Source organism: Lissotriton helveticus, chromosome 6 (assembly GCF_964261635.1).
Source record: "Lissotriton helveticus chromosome 6, aLisHel1.1, whole genome shotgun sequence".
Lineage (NCBI taxonomy): Eukaryota > Metazoa > Chordata > Amphibia > Caudata > Salamandridae > Lissotriton > Lissotriton helveticus.
In genome coordinates this window covers 1,297,533,539-1,297,546,008 of record NC_136067.1, presented here as the reverse complement: position 1 = coordinate 1,297,546,008, position 12,470 = coordinate 1,297,533,539, and the positions used below count along the sequence as shown (strand labels likewise).

General features: G+C 50.3%; 1 protein-coding gene across 1 annotated transcript in view; it reads right to left on the bottom strand.

Annotated features, from left to right (window-relative positions):
- LOC144762684 (uncharacterized) overlaps positions 1-12,470 on the bottom strand; it is a 955,001-nt gene that overhangs the window by 865,351 nt on the left and 77,180 nt on the right. Inside the window, exon 2 of the mRNA XM_078647927.1 lies at positions 11,005-11,220. Coding sequence (XP_078504053.1) covers positions 11,005-11,220 — 216 coding nt within the window. The remainder of the gene's footprint in view (positions 1-11,004; positions 11,221-12,470) is intronic.

Here is a 12,470-nt window from a genome sequence, read left to right as displayed (position 1 = left end):
ACTTGCTATCTTCTTAGTATCACAGAGGTGGGAGGTAGGGGTGGGCCCAGCAGTGCTCCAGGTGTTACTGATTACAGTATGCAGCAGGGGTTCAGTCCCGCACAGTGAGACGGGAAAGGTCCGGAGGCCCAGGTAGCCCTCTGCTACCTGGACTGGTGAGTGTATGGGTGTGCTAGGTAACCCTGGGCAGAGTTTGCGGAATTGCACTACGCGAAGCTGCGCAAAGTGAAAATAAAACTCTGCCCCACTACGCGGAGCTCCGGGAGCGGCGGAGTAGGGTAGAAAAAAGCTGTTCCTGGGGATTGCACGGTGCAGGATGCTTGTCCACAGTGTGCAATCATTACGAACAGCACCATGCACAGCGCAAGCTTACCTTTTCTGCCGCTCGAGTAGATTTTTACTCGAACTGCAGCTTTCTCAAAGCGAACAGGCAGTTTTTCAACACGAGCGGTGGCGAGCATACACAACCACTCGCAATGAGAAACCTGACCCATCCCTCCATGTTGAGAAATCTCGCTGGGAGGTGGATTTTCCTCGCTCGCGCACCCCAACTTGACGTTATTGAACGCGAGCGAGAAAAAAAGCTCTGCTACGCTGCACGAAGCTGCGTTTTTGGGATCTCCGCGAGCCGCGCGTAACTCGGAGTGCGGGAAACTCCGCAAACTCCGCGAGAGTAGCAAAGTTCTCTGCCCAGGCTGAGTGCTAGGTAAACTTAATGCAGGCTTGATTTGTGCCAGGCAGGTGTTGTGAGGAAAGCAGTGCTTTGTCCAATGACCTGAATGCCCATTAAAGGCAGGTGGGACTCCCCGCTGTTAGAAACGGGATCCCCGGCTGGCCAAGGCTCATGCCAAAGTCAGTCAGAGATCACCATTCCCAAGTCAGGGCAAGGGAGTTACACACCAAGATAACCCCTGCTCACCCTCTAGGTAACGTGACGCGAGCAGCAAGGCTAATCTCGGAGGCGATGTGTAAAGCATTTGCGCGCGCACCCAGCAACAACACCCAAGGCCCACCACAAAGGAAACTCCACACAAGGTTATATCAAAAATAGCCTTTGTATTATAGCAAAAACACAGTAGATAACAAAACACACTTTACAATGTGCCAACAGGCACGGGCAGAATTTACAGGGGATTATTTACAGGACAGGGCCACATGGACCACTGTCAGGGATATGCACTTTTAGAATTAGCACTTGTTGTAATTAGCACTTTGTAGGAGTAATAATACTTGTAGGTATCACACTTAGCACATAGAACCTATAATAACTGTAGCATCAAAATAGTACATGTAACACACAACCAGTAATCACTGGTAAAAGGGTAAATACCTCCTACGCAACCCTAACCACTGTAGGAAAATCACGCCTGGAACTCGGACCTAATTAGCAGGACCTATAAAAGGAAAAACAATCACCTAAACATGTCACATTTAGCAAAGGGAAAGAAGCATAAACAATCACCTAAGCAGGTCACATTTAGCAAAGGGAAAGAAGCATAAAACAATTACCTAAGCAGGTCACTTTTAGCAAAGGGAAGGAAGCATAAAACAATCACCTAAGCAGGTCACTTTTAGCAAAGGGAAGGAACCATAAAACAATCACCTAAACAGGTCACTTTTAGCAAAGGGAAGGAAGCATAAAACAATCACCTAAGCAGGTCACTTTTAGCAAAGGGAAGGAAGCATAAAACAATCACCTAAGCAGGTCACTTTTAGCAAAGGGAAGGAAGCATAAAACAATCACCTAAGCAGGTCACTTTTAGCAAAGGGAAGGAAGCATAAACACATTGCACATGAGGTATAAAAACACATTCAGAGGTGCAGGTAGAACATTTGCGCAGGAATCACATAAGCAAGTAAATCACAAATGTGCAGGGTGTACATAGCGCAACACTAGAACTGTACCCCAGGCCAACTGGCCTCGCAAGGGCTGAAATGACCTTAGTCCAAATGTCAGGCAGGCTGCGCAGGCAGCCAAGAACACAAGCCTAAACGTGGCAACTGCCCACAAAGTGCTGGGCAGTTGAAAATACTGATGGGGCCAACGTTGGAGCCTCGTGGGCTCAAGAACAACAGGATGGCACACAAGAGCCTCCCAGGGCTCGTAAGACAAATGTGGGCTGTGAGCCTCTCTGGGCTCTTGAACAAAGAACTGGCACTCGAGCCCATCTGGGCTCGTAGAACAACTGCGGGCGTGGAGCCTCGTGGGCTCGAAAACAGGAATGCCCCTGAGCCTCTCGGGCTCTAAATAACAAAGAACTGCCCCCTCAAGCCGCTCGGGACTCGTAAATACAACGGGGCGCGCTGAGCCTCTCAAGACAAATGTGGCGCCGTGAACCTCTCGGGGCTCAACCACTACTGTGCCCCTGCGACGTTGGAGTCCCGCTCGGGGGACTCAAAAGCAAGTGATGCCCCCGGAGCCCTCTCAGGTCTCTAAACACAACGGGGCCTCTCTCAGGCCAGGCCCGCACACTGGAGGGGAGGGGCAGGCACCGGCAATGTGCCTCGACGCCCTCCTCCCTTCACTCGCTCACCAGGGCCCCACTCACCGGCTTCTCTGTGGCTGGAGAAAGAGAGCTCCCGCTCCTCGGGACTCTCCTGAAGTCGCGGCCTCCTCGCTCTGCTCCGGGGTTCTCCTCTCGCTCCTGGGAGGCCCCGGGGGGGGACGGCGGCGACTCTTGGGCAATGCAGGAGCGCAGAGTAGGCTCCCGTCGCTTCCTGCTTCATCTCTCTTGGGCAGCCAATCACTGCGTAGGTCGCCCGGCGAGCCTCCCGCAGCCTCAACCAATGGCAGCGCGGCTCCCGGGTGACGTCAGCGGCGGCTCCTTCGGCTTCTCCTCGGCCCTGGGCTGCGGTGGTGATCTCGGGGCTACACAAGGGGTAGGCTCCCTCCGTAATTAAATAATAAAACGGGGAATATGCCGGGTGGGCACTGGCCTCAACAACCAAAGCGCTCCCAAGCGCTATAACAGCAAATACAGCGCTCCCAGCGCTAGAGGGGAAAGTAAAGTGCTCCCAGCGCTAGGAACACAAAATAAAGCGCTCCCAAGCGCTAAAGGCAATCAAAAGCGCTCCCAGGCGCTTAGAGGCAAAATAGAGCCCCAGACAAGTTCTGGAGGCAGGCAGGGGGCAAGGCTGGGCCCAGAGCCAGCTCACTGGGCCTCCAGGCATGGAGGCACTCCAAGTGGCGGTCCTCCTGGCCCCAGCAACAGCAGCAGCCCCCTCAGATAAGATCCTGGCAGAGAACAAATTGTAAGGGGACACAGCCCCTTCTTATACTGTAAAAGCCTTTATCTCAGGGTGCAGGGTGGGGGAGAAACCAGTTGCAGCTGGTTTTGGAGCACCCTTGATGTGCTCAGCCCCTCACTCTATTCACTAGGGAGGCTAGGGTCGTTAGACGCACCACAGGGGGCGGAGCCAGCATTGTGTGGGGAAAGCCCAGCCCTATTCAGGAACCAGGTGCAGCCCTCCCTCACATCACTCATGCTAATCTCTCCACTCACCACTGGGCAGACCCATCCAGACTTCCTGGAGCCAGGCTTGCCAGCCAGCTCCAGCCAATCACACTCCAGCACCCTCACTGCACACACACATCAATGCCTAGAAGTGGCACTTCCCCACTAGACACATACACGCCGCACATATCATTGCGCAGCATTCACTCTCACGAGTTCGCACATACCAAACTCGAGCCTGCACTCCCCACGTATCAGGAACTAACATGGACACACACATTCCCCATGCATTCCTATGGGAGGGCAGGCCAGCCTCACTACATGCACGCACTTTACTCTGGGACACAGGGAAAAGTGCGCAGAGACCCAAAATCGCTAACACAGATCATATATTAAAATCAAAAAGATTAGGGGTGAACCTGCCAGAAGGACCAAGTCCAACACCCGCCTTCTCCGTTCGGTATCCTTACACTAGGTGTGTTACCCTCCTCGGGCCACGAAGCCCCCGATTAGCGCCAGGATGTTGTTGTTTGTTCGTATCACTGTCTGCTGCCGGGACCCCACACTGTGTCACCATATGATTCTATAGATGGCAAGCCCTATCGCTGTTCACCACAGTCTCCGGGCCACATTCTGTACTCCTGTTTTCATCATACTCCGGTGCACAGCAAGGTTCCAGTGAAATTTACTCCCCCTTCAAAGATCAAGTGGGGTTCCTCACCACTCCTCACTGTTCACTGCTCATGTCTATCCTGCGCTGGGTTGCCACCACTAGTCCATGGAGGCAGACGCAAGGAGAAGCAGGGCAAGTCAGTGTCTGTGATAAGATGCCATTGTGGGATTTTCTGCAATATCGTATGGTTGTGGACCGACTCCTGAACAGTCTGTGGTCCAAGTTAGGGAATGTGCTGGTCTCTTCTGCCTCATGGGAGCAATTGCATCTCAGAGATGCCGAGATGAGTGTTTTGGGCAATCGCGATACACCCTTACCCTTAAACCCCCTCATCCACTTACCCATCAATCCCTCCACACCCTCAGCCCTTAAAACCACCCTGCATCCTTAGCACTAAAATCACCCCTACTCTTAGCCCTAAAACCACCTGCACCCTTAACCCTGAAACTATCCCTTCCCTTAGCTCTAAAACCACCCCTCTCCTTTACTTAACACTGCCCCTTCCCTTTGCCCTAAATCACCAATCCTTAACCTAAAACTGCCTCTTTCCTTAGTCTAAACCCACTCTTCTCTTACCCTAAAACCACCCTTTCTCTTAACCAAAACCACCCCTTCCCTTTACCTAAACCCGCCCCTCCCCTTAACCTAAACCCACCCCTTCCCTTAACCTAACTTAACCTAAACCCGCCCCTTCTCTGAACTTAAAATCACCCCTACCCTTAACCCAAAACGCCTCTTCCCTTACCTAAAACCGCCGTTTCATGCTAGTTAACAATTCGGCATAAAGACAGGCATACTAATGACGCCATTGTGATGCCACTTTTGTTATAAAGGCTTTTGTAATAAAGCCTTCATTAAAAAGGACGTTACCCCCTGAGCCACCTAGCAGGCCGCACACTTGCCCCCTCCAACTCCCTGATCTCTCAACGGGGCTTTGCTCAGCTGTACTGCACTCTCAATTATACAAGGGGCCGCCAAATGGCAGCACAGAAGAAGGCCATCTCTCTCGGGAACCCGCTAACTGATCAGCTCTGGTGCAGGTCCTAGAGGCTTTTATGATGTTGTGTCTCCGTCTCTGTCTCCTCTGCGGCTCCACGAGGACTGGTGCTGTGCCCCAAATGTTATCACCAGGACCAGTTCTGTTTTCCTGGTTTTCTCTCTCCCACTACAGGGTTGGCAGGCCCCAGCCAGGACGACATTTTGAGAGAGGGAGTCTTGCAGTGATCTATAGCAGCCTCCCCGCAGCTGCTCAGCCAGGGTGTTTTGCACCCAAATCTCAAGCACAAGGCTCAATGGGCTCCACAGGACTCACCCCTATGATTTATGGGGTGGGGGCTGGGTAGTGGAGGTCAGGATGGATACAGATGGTGAAGTTCGTCCGAGAGCACTGCTACTCACGTCTTACTGCATTGGCACCAGTTCCTGCAGTATTTCTATTTAAGTGCTTGTGTTCCTTTAACAAGATAAAATGATATAATCAATGGAAAACACATGATCTTCATGATAAGTGGTCTTCATAGCAGGTGTTACTATTTGTCAACTGAATAACACTAAATGCATACTATTGGCAGAACATTATTTTTAACATTCAATTTTTTTCATACCTTTCAATTATTTTCTCACTTTTTTAGATGTTTATTAAAACAAGCATTTGCAATGCAATCGGTCTCGCCTTTGGGACCTTATATGTATTTAGCTATGTAGCACATTAGCCTGGTTGCTGAAATATCTACTGTTCTTTAACATGGTGGGGAAAGTAAGCACCAAACTGCATGACACGCCAGGTATGGGAACACATGGAGAGAAATATTGCCTATCAGCGTGAAATGGTATAGTGCAAAGCTCTGTTTTTAACATAAAATTAGGGCCTTCTGTGGTCATATCACTGAAAATACAAGATTTGAAAAAAATATTATTGTCTACAGGTGCTCGTGGAAGCCATTTTCTATGGACTGTAATCTAGAGAATGCTAAAGTGATTCTGGGATTTTGCTGACCTCTGCTGGTGGTTACTAACAAGAGAGTTAAAAAGAAGCAGTTGCCAGAAAAATAAAAAAAGAAAGTCCTTCAGCAGTAAGCAATTCTGGTATTTTACTGACCTCTGCTAGTCGTTTTCTATCAGGACAGTTAAATAGAGGCAGTTGAACAGAAAAAAAGTGCCTAAGCGGAAGCAGACAAGTCATAGGGCTGACCTCCAGAGCCAACAAAGTACATCCACATATAAGTATATACTAAATCATATAAGTATATACTAAAGTATTTACAAGAGGTCTCGAATGCTCGACCTAAACATTTCTTATTTTTTTTAATGAAATAAAGCCTACCTTCATTTTCTATAGTTGTTGTCAGCCCCACATTTTGTGGTTGCTGTCTCTATTTAAAGATTTATGTTCCTAGAGAAATACCTCTATTTAAAACAATAGCCTAGGAAATGCATCTCTCGTACCCTCAGTTGTAGAAAAAGATTAATATTTTTAGCACTGTATCTGAACCATAGGTACAGTTTGTAATTATTGAAACATTTTCATATTTTCATGGATTAATGACTCAGTCTTCTGTTGTAATGGAGTAGCTTATTTCGGGTGTCTGCACACGTATGATATTTGCTTTTATTGTAGTGGTGTCTCACGCTCAGTGAAGATTCAGGCTACAGCCTCTAGCAGAACAGAGTCTGTTGCAATGGAGAAAGGTCTCTGTAATGTCCTGCTGGATACTTTCTAGTGTCTCAGCAGATGCTGAGTTGGTTAGCCTCTCCCTTGGGGGAGTGGACACACATACACCCCACCCCCATCCCTTACAAGCGTCACAAGTGTTGTGGGCCTGGTAATAAAAGGGCCCGGTGCACGTGCTCAGAGCCAGTTCCAGTACCCACATTTACTGTGTCTGTGTCATCATTCATTAGTTATGTGGTCCCAGGGCCCACAACTCAACATTGACGACGGGCGGGTCTGACCCCGCATGCATGCTGATTGCCGCTCTGCTGTGCCTCATGGGAGAAATCTAGCCCCAGGTAACCCTGAAGACAGTGCCCTCACAGTAGCGCCAGTGGCTGAACAGAGCAAGACGATGGTCACCCATACGTGTTTCCGATCAATCAATCAATCAATCAAAGCATTTATATAGCGCGCTACTCACCCGGAGGGTCTCAAGGCGCTTTGGGGGTGGGGGGGGTTCTGCTACTGCTCGAACAGCCAGGTCTTAAGCTGCTTCCTGAAGGCAAGGTGGTCCTGGGTCAGGCGGAGGTGGGTCGGGAGGGAGTTCCAAGTCTTGGCGGCCAGGTAGGAGAAGGCCCTTCCCCCTGTGGTGGCTCTTCGGATGCGGGGGACGGCGGCGAGGGCGTGGCCGGTCGATCGAAGCTGGCGTGTGGGAACGTAGAAGTTGAGGCGGCTGTTGAGGTATCCTGGACCTTGGTTGTGTAGGGCTTTGTGTGCGTGGGTGAGGAGACGGAAGGTGATTCTCTTGTTGACCGGGAGCCAGTGCAGATCTCTCAGGTGTCCGGAGATGTGGTTGCGGCGGGGGATGTCCAGGATGAGTCGTGCTGAGGCTTTCTGAATCCGCTGGAGTCTTTTCTGGAGTTTGGCGGTTGTTTCGGCGTAGAGGGAGTTGCCGTAGTCCAGACGGCTGGTGACGAGGGCCTAGGTGACCGTCTTCCTGGTCTCGGTGGGGATCCACTGGAAGATCTTACGTAGCATGCGCAGGATGTTGAAGCACGACGAGGAGACGGCGTTGACCTGTTTGGTCATGGAGAGGGAGGAGTCTAGGATGAAGCCCAGGTTGCGTGCGTTGTCCGTTGGTTTGGGTGCGCTGCCTAGGGCGAGGGGCCACCAGGAGTCGTCCCAGGCGGAGGGTGGAGATCCCAGGATGAGGACTTCCGTCTTGTCCGAGTTCAGTTTCAGGCGGCTGTTCATCATCCACTTGGCTACGTCTGTCATCCCTTCGTGTAGGTTGGCTCTGGCGGTGGCGGGGTCATTGGTGAGAGAGAGGATCAGCTGGGTGTCGTCGGCGTATGAGATGATGTTGAGGTTGTGTTGGCGTGCGATGGCTGCGAGGGGGCTCATGTAGACGTTGAAGAGGGTTGGGCTGAGCGAGGAGCCTTGAGGGACGCCGCAGATGACTTCGGTGGCTTCTGATCTGAACGGGGGGAGGCGGACTCTCTGTGTCCTTCCGGCGAGGAAGGAGATGATCCATTCCAGTGCCTTCTCCTGGATTCCGACGTTGCTGAGGCGCTGCACTAGGGTACGGTGGCAGACAGTGTCGAAGGCCGCGGAGAGGTCTAGGAGGATGAGGGCCGCTGTTTCTCCGTTGTCTAGCAGGGCTCTGATGTCATCGGTGGCTGCGATCAGGGCGGTCTCGGTGCTGTGGTTGGCCCGGAAGCCAGACTGCGAGGGGTCCGTTCGTCTCGAGGAAGGCGGCCAGCTGCTTGTTGACGGTCTTCTCGATGACTTTTGCAGGAAACGAGAGCAGCGAGATGGGGCGGTAGTTCTTGAGGTCGGTGGGGTCGGCTGATGGTTTCTTCAGTAGAGCGCTGAGTTTGGCGTGCTTCCAGCTCTCCGGGAAGGTAGCGGTGTCGAAGGAGGTGTTGATGATGTCCCGCAGGTGGGGTGCGATGACAGCGTCGGCTTTGTTGAAGATGTGGTGAGGGCAGGGGTCGGTCGGAGATCCGGAGTGGATGGAGTTCATCGTGCGGATGGTGTCTTCGGTGCTGATCGGGGTCCAGGCGCGGAGGGTGGTGGTGGGGGGCGGTGGTTCAGTCGTGGCGTGCGTCGGTTGAGTGCTGAAGCTGTTGTGTATGTCTGCGATCTTGTTGTGGAAGTAGGAGGCGAGGGAGTTGCAGAGGTCTTGTGAAGGGGTGATGTCGTTGTTTCCGGCGTTGGGGTTGGAGAGCTCTTTCACGATGTTGAAGAGTTCCTTGCTGTTGTGTGCGTTGTTGTCCAGTCGTTCCTTGAATGCAGTTTTCTTGGTGGCGTGGATCAGTTGGTGGTGTTTTCGGGTGGCGAGCTTAAGGGCAGTCATGTTGTTGGGTGTTGGGTCTCTGCGCCAGGTTTTCTCGAGTGCTCAGCAGTTCTTCTTGGAGTTCTTGAGTTCGTCGGTGAACCATGGGGCTTTCTTGCTGCCGGGTCTGTTCAGCTGGGTCTTCAGAGGGGCGAGGTCGTCTGCGCAGTTGCTGATCCACTTCGCGAGGTTGGTGGCCACCTGGCTTGGGTTCGGTGCGCTGGTGGGAGGGTTCATGCTAAGGGAAGTCGTGAGCTGGTCGGCTGTGATCTTGTTCCAGCTTCTGCGTGCAGCCTGTTGTTGGTGGTGGTGGATCGTGGTCCTTCTGAAGCTGAAGTGGACGCAGCTGTGGTCCGTCCAGTGGAGTCCGGTGGCGTGGGTGAAGGTGATGTCCTTGCAAGATGAGACCACGGGGTCCAGCGTGTGTCCGGCGTAGTGGGTGGGGGTGGTCCCCAGCTGCTTGAGACCGAGGATGGCGAGGTTGTCCAGCAGGGTGGTGGTGTTGCGGTCGTTGTTGTTCTCCAGGTGGAAGTTGAGGTCCCCGAGGAGGATGTAGTCAGCGGAGAGGAAGGCGTGCGGGCTGATGAGGTCGGCGATGTCTTCGCTGAATTGTGTGCGTGGTCCCGGGGGTCTGTAGATGAGGGTGCCTCTGAGGGTCGTCTTGGGGTCCGATGGTGTCCACAGGTGATTCCTGTTCTGCCCACTTTACCCAATGGCCCCAAGGTGAGAAAGCAGAGGCTGTTCACTTCCAGTGGTCTGATTCCCTGCTGAAATCAGCCTATTGAGTAGCAGAATGAATGGACTGCAGTGAGAAACATTAAGGAGGGGTCAGCGCCGATAGCAAAAATGCACCCTAGACCTCTCAAGGTAACGCAGGACCCACACCAACATATGCCCTTCTAACTGTTATTTCACCCACAAGTTGCCTGCACCTGCAAGTGTAGGTTCCGGTGAGGAGAGGAGTGCCATCACTTTCAAGACACCAGTGGGGCCGGCAAGGAATGAGAGGCGCCTCAGTGTTCAATCATGACACTTCGTCAGCATCTGTGAAGCTGCCATAGTGCCCCACACTCTGCTATACAACTGCCCTGCACCTGCCGTCCAGCAATGCCGGTTCGTGTGCCACTTCTGCAGCGCCCTACAAAGTAATTGCAGAGCCTCCTAGTAGGCCCTCACTGCCATGCATCAGTCTGCAATGAAATATACAAAATTATGGCTCTGCACCCTTCTAGTAAGTAAAATTCACATATATTTTTAGATAACAGTCCTTATACAGTACTATTTGCAAATTTGAATGGTCACATTCATGTCCAAAAATGAAGTCAGTCACAAGTTCCGGAAGTTTAAAACTTGATCTTTATTCAATTCTTGTTTTCAATGATATAGCCAACGCGTTACATCCGTTACCAGACTTCTTCAGGGCATAGCAAGTTTTATAGTGTTCCACGATATTTGTGTCTGTCGAAAATCAATTCAACCCTGGTAATTTTAAAAATTGCCTATCAATTCTTGTGGCAATATAAAGTTGGCGTTATAGATTTCCGTGGATGCTGCAAAGTGTAACCGCAAGAGTGTGCGTTTCGTCAGCCATGTGGTCATCTGGTTCCTATCTGGTACTATCGCGGAACACATGGACCTTTACAAATGATTTCAAAACTGGGTTTCACACTAGCATGGCGTCTTTGGCACACAGAGATATGCATGAAAAAGTGGAAGGTAGGGAAATGTTCTAACAGTTGGGAAGCAATTGCGCTGCCAGTGGTGAGATTCCAGGACATTTCAAGAGCTAGACAAGACAACTAGTCAGACACTTATCCTTGTCTGACAACTGCGCTAATTTCTCCACTCCTTGAAAGCCATTATTAATTCACATCTGATCCTGTACCTTTTTTGTTTTTCTCTCTTGTCAATTCCTCGGTTCAGCTTTCCATAAGTGCTTTGTACACTTTGTCTTTCCTTTAGTTGATACCAGTGGTGGGCTTGCATTGGTGATTGTTTCTGGCCCTCTCCAACAATCAGTACTTCACCTCCTGGTGTGAGCACAGTAAGCTTCTTGACCTGTGGCCTTTGAGTGCTAGTGTGTCTTTGAATTCTGCTGAGCCTGTAAAGGAGAATTACAGTGTGCATTGAGTCAATATCATGTTATTCCTAGCATATTTTCTGGTCCTTTTAGTAAGAACTCAGGTATGATTCTTCGGCACAGGCCAATACAACATTACAAGGATCTTGAAACTGCCAAGATAAAAAAAAGCCTATTTATTGTACAAGTTAAATCAGCTCGCAAAATCTCCATTTCCCAACAGATCTGACCTCCTTTGTTGGCCACCTGAGCAGATACTCTGTGCCTAAGTACAGGTAATCAGTATTGCAAAAGTCCAGGTGATAGTCATGCTGGTCTGGAATCACACTGTGTGTCTTTGTCCACTCCTACATTCATCCTGACTAAAGCATGTCCTTATCTAATCACTCTGCTGAAACATAGGCACTTATGAACTTATCCTGCTGTCAACTACTAGCACTCTAGGAACCAAGTCACTGTCTATGCACTTACAGAATGACTCAAGCATTGAGACAAGCAGTGGTACAGTCAAATGTGCACAATGCATGCGGTCTCTTAACCCCTTGCAGACTACTGACTCAGTCCTGCAAAAGTCCAGGTAATAGTCATGCTTGTCTGGAATCACACTGTGAGTCTGTGTCCACTCATACAATCATCCAAACAGAAGCATGTTCTTTTCTAATCACTCTGCTGAAACATAAGCGCTTATAAACTTATCGTGCTGTCAACTACTAGTACTCTAGGAACCCAGTCAGTGTCTATGCATTTGCAGAATGATTAAGGAATTGAGACAAGCAGTGGTACACTGAAATGTGCACAATGTATGTGGTCCCTTAATCCCTTATAGACTACTGAGTCAGTCCTGCAAAAGTCCAGGTTATAGTCATGCTTGTCTGGAATCACACTGTGAGTCTGAGTCCACTCCTGCAATCATCCTGACAGAAGCATGTCCTTATTTAATATCTCTGCTGAAACATGAGTGCTTATAAACCTATGTTGCTGTCAACTACTAGCACTCTAAGAACCCAGTCACTGTCTATGCAGTTGCAGAATGATTAAGGAATTGAGACAAGCAGTGGTACAGTCAAATGTGCACAATGTATGCGGTCCCTTAACCCCTTGCAGATTACTGAGTCAGTCCTGCAAAAGTCCAGATAATAGTTAAGCTTGTCTGAAATCACACTGTGAGTCTGTGTCCACTCCTACAATAATCCTGACAGACAGAAGCATGTCCACACCTACAATCATCCCAACAGAAGCATGTTCTTTTCTAATCACTCTGCTGAAACATA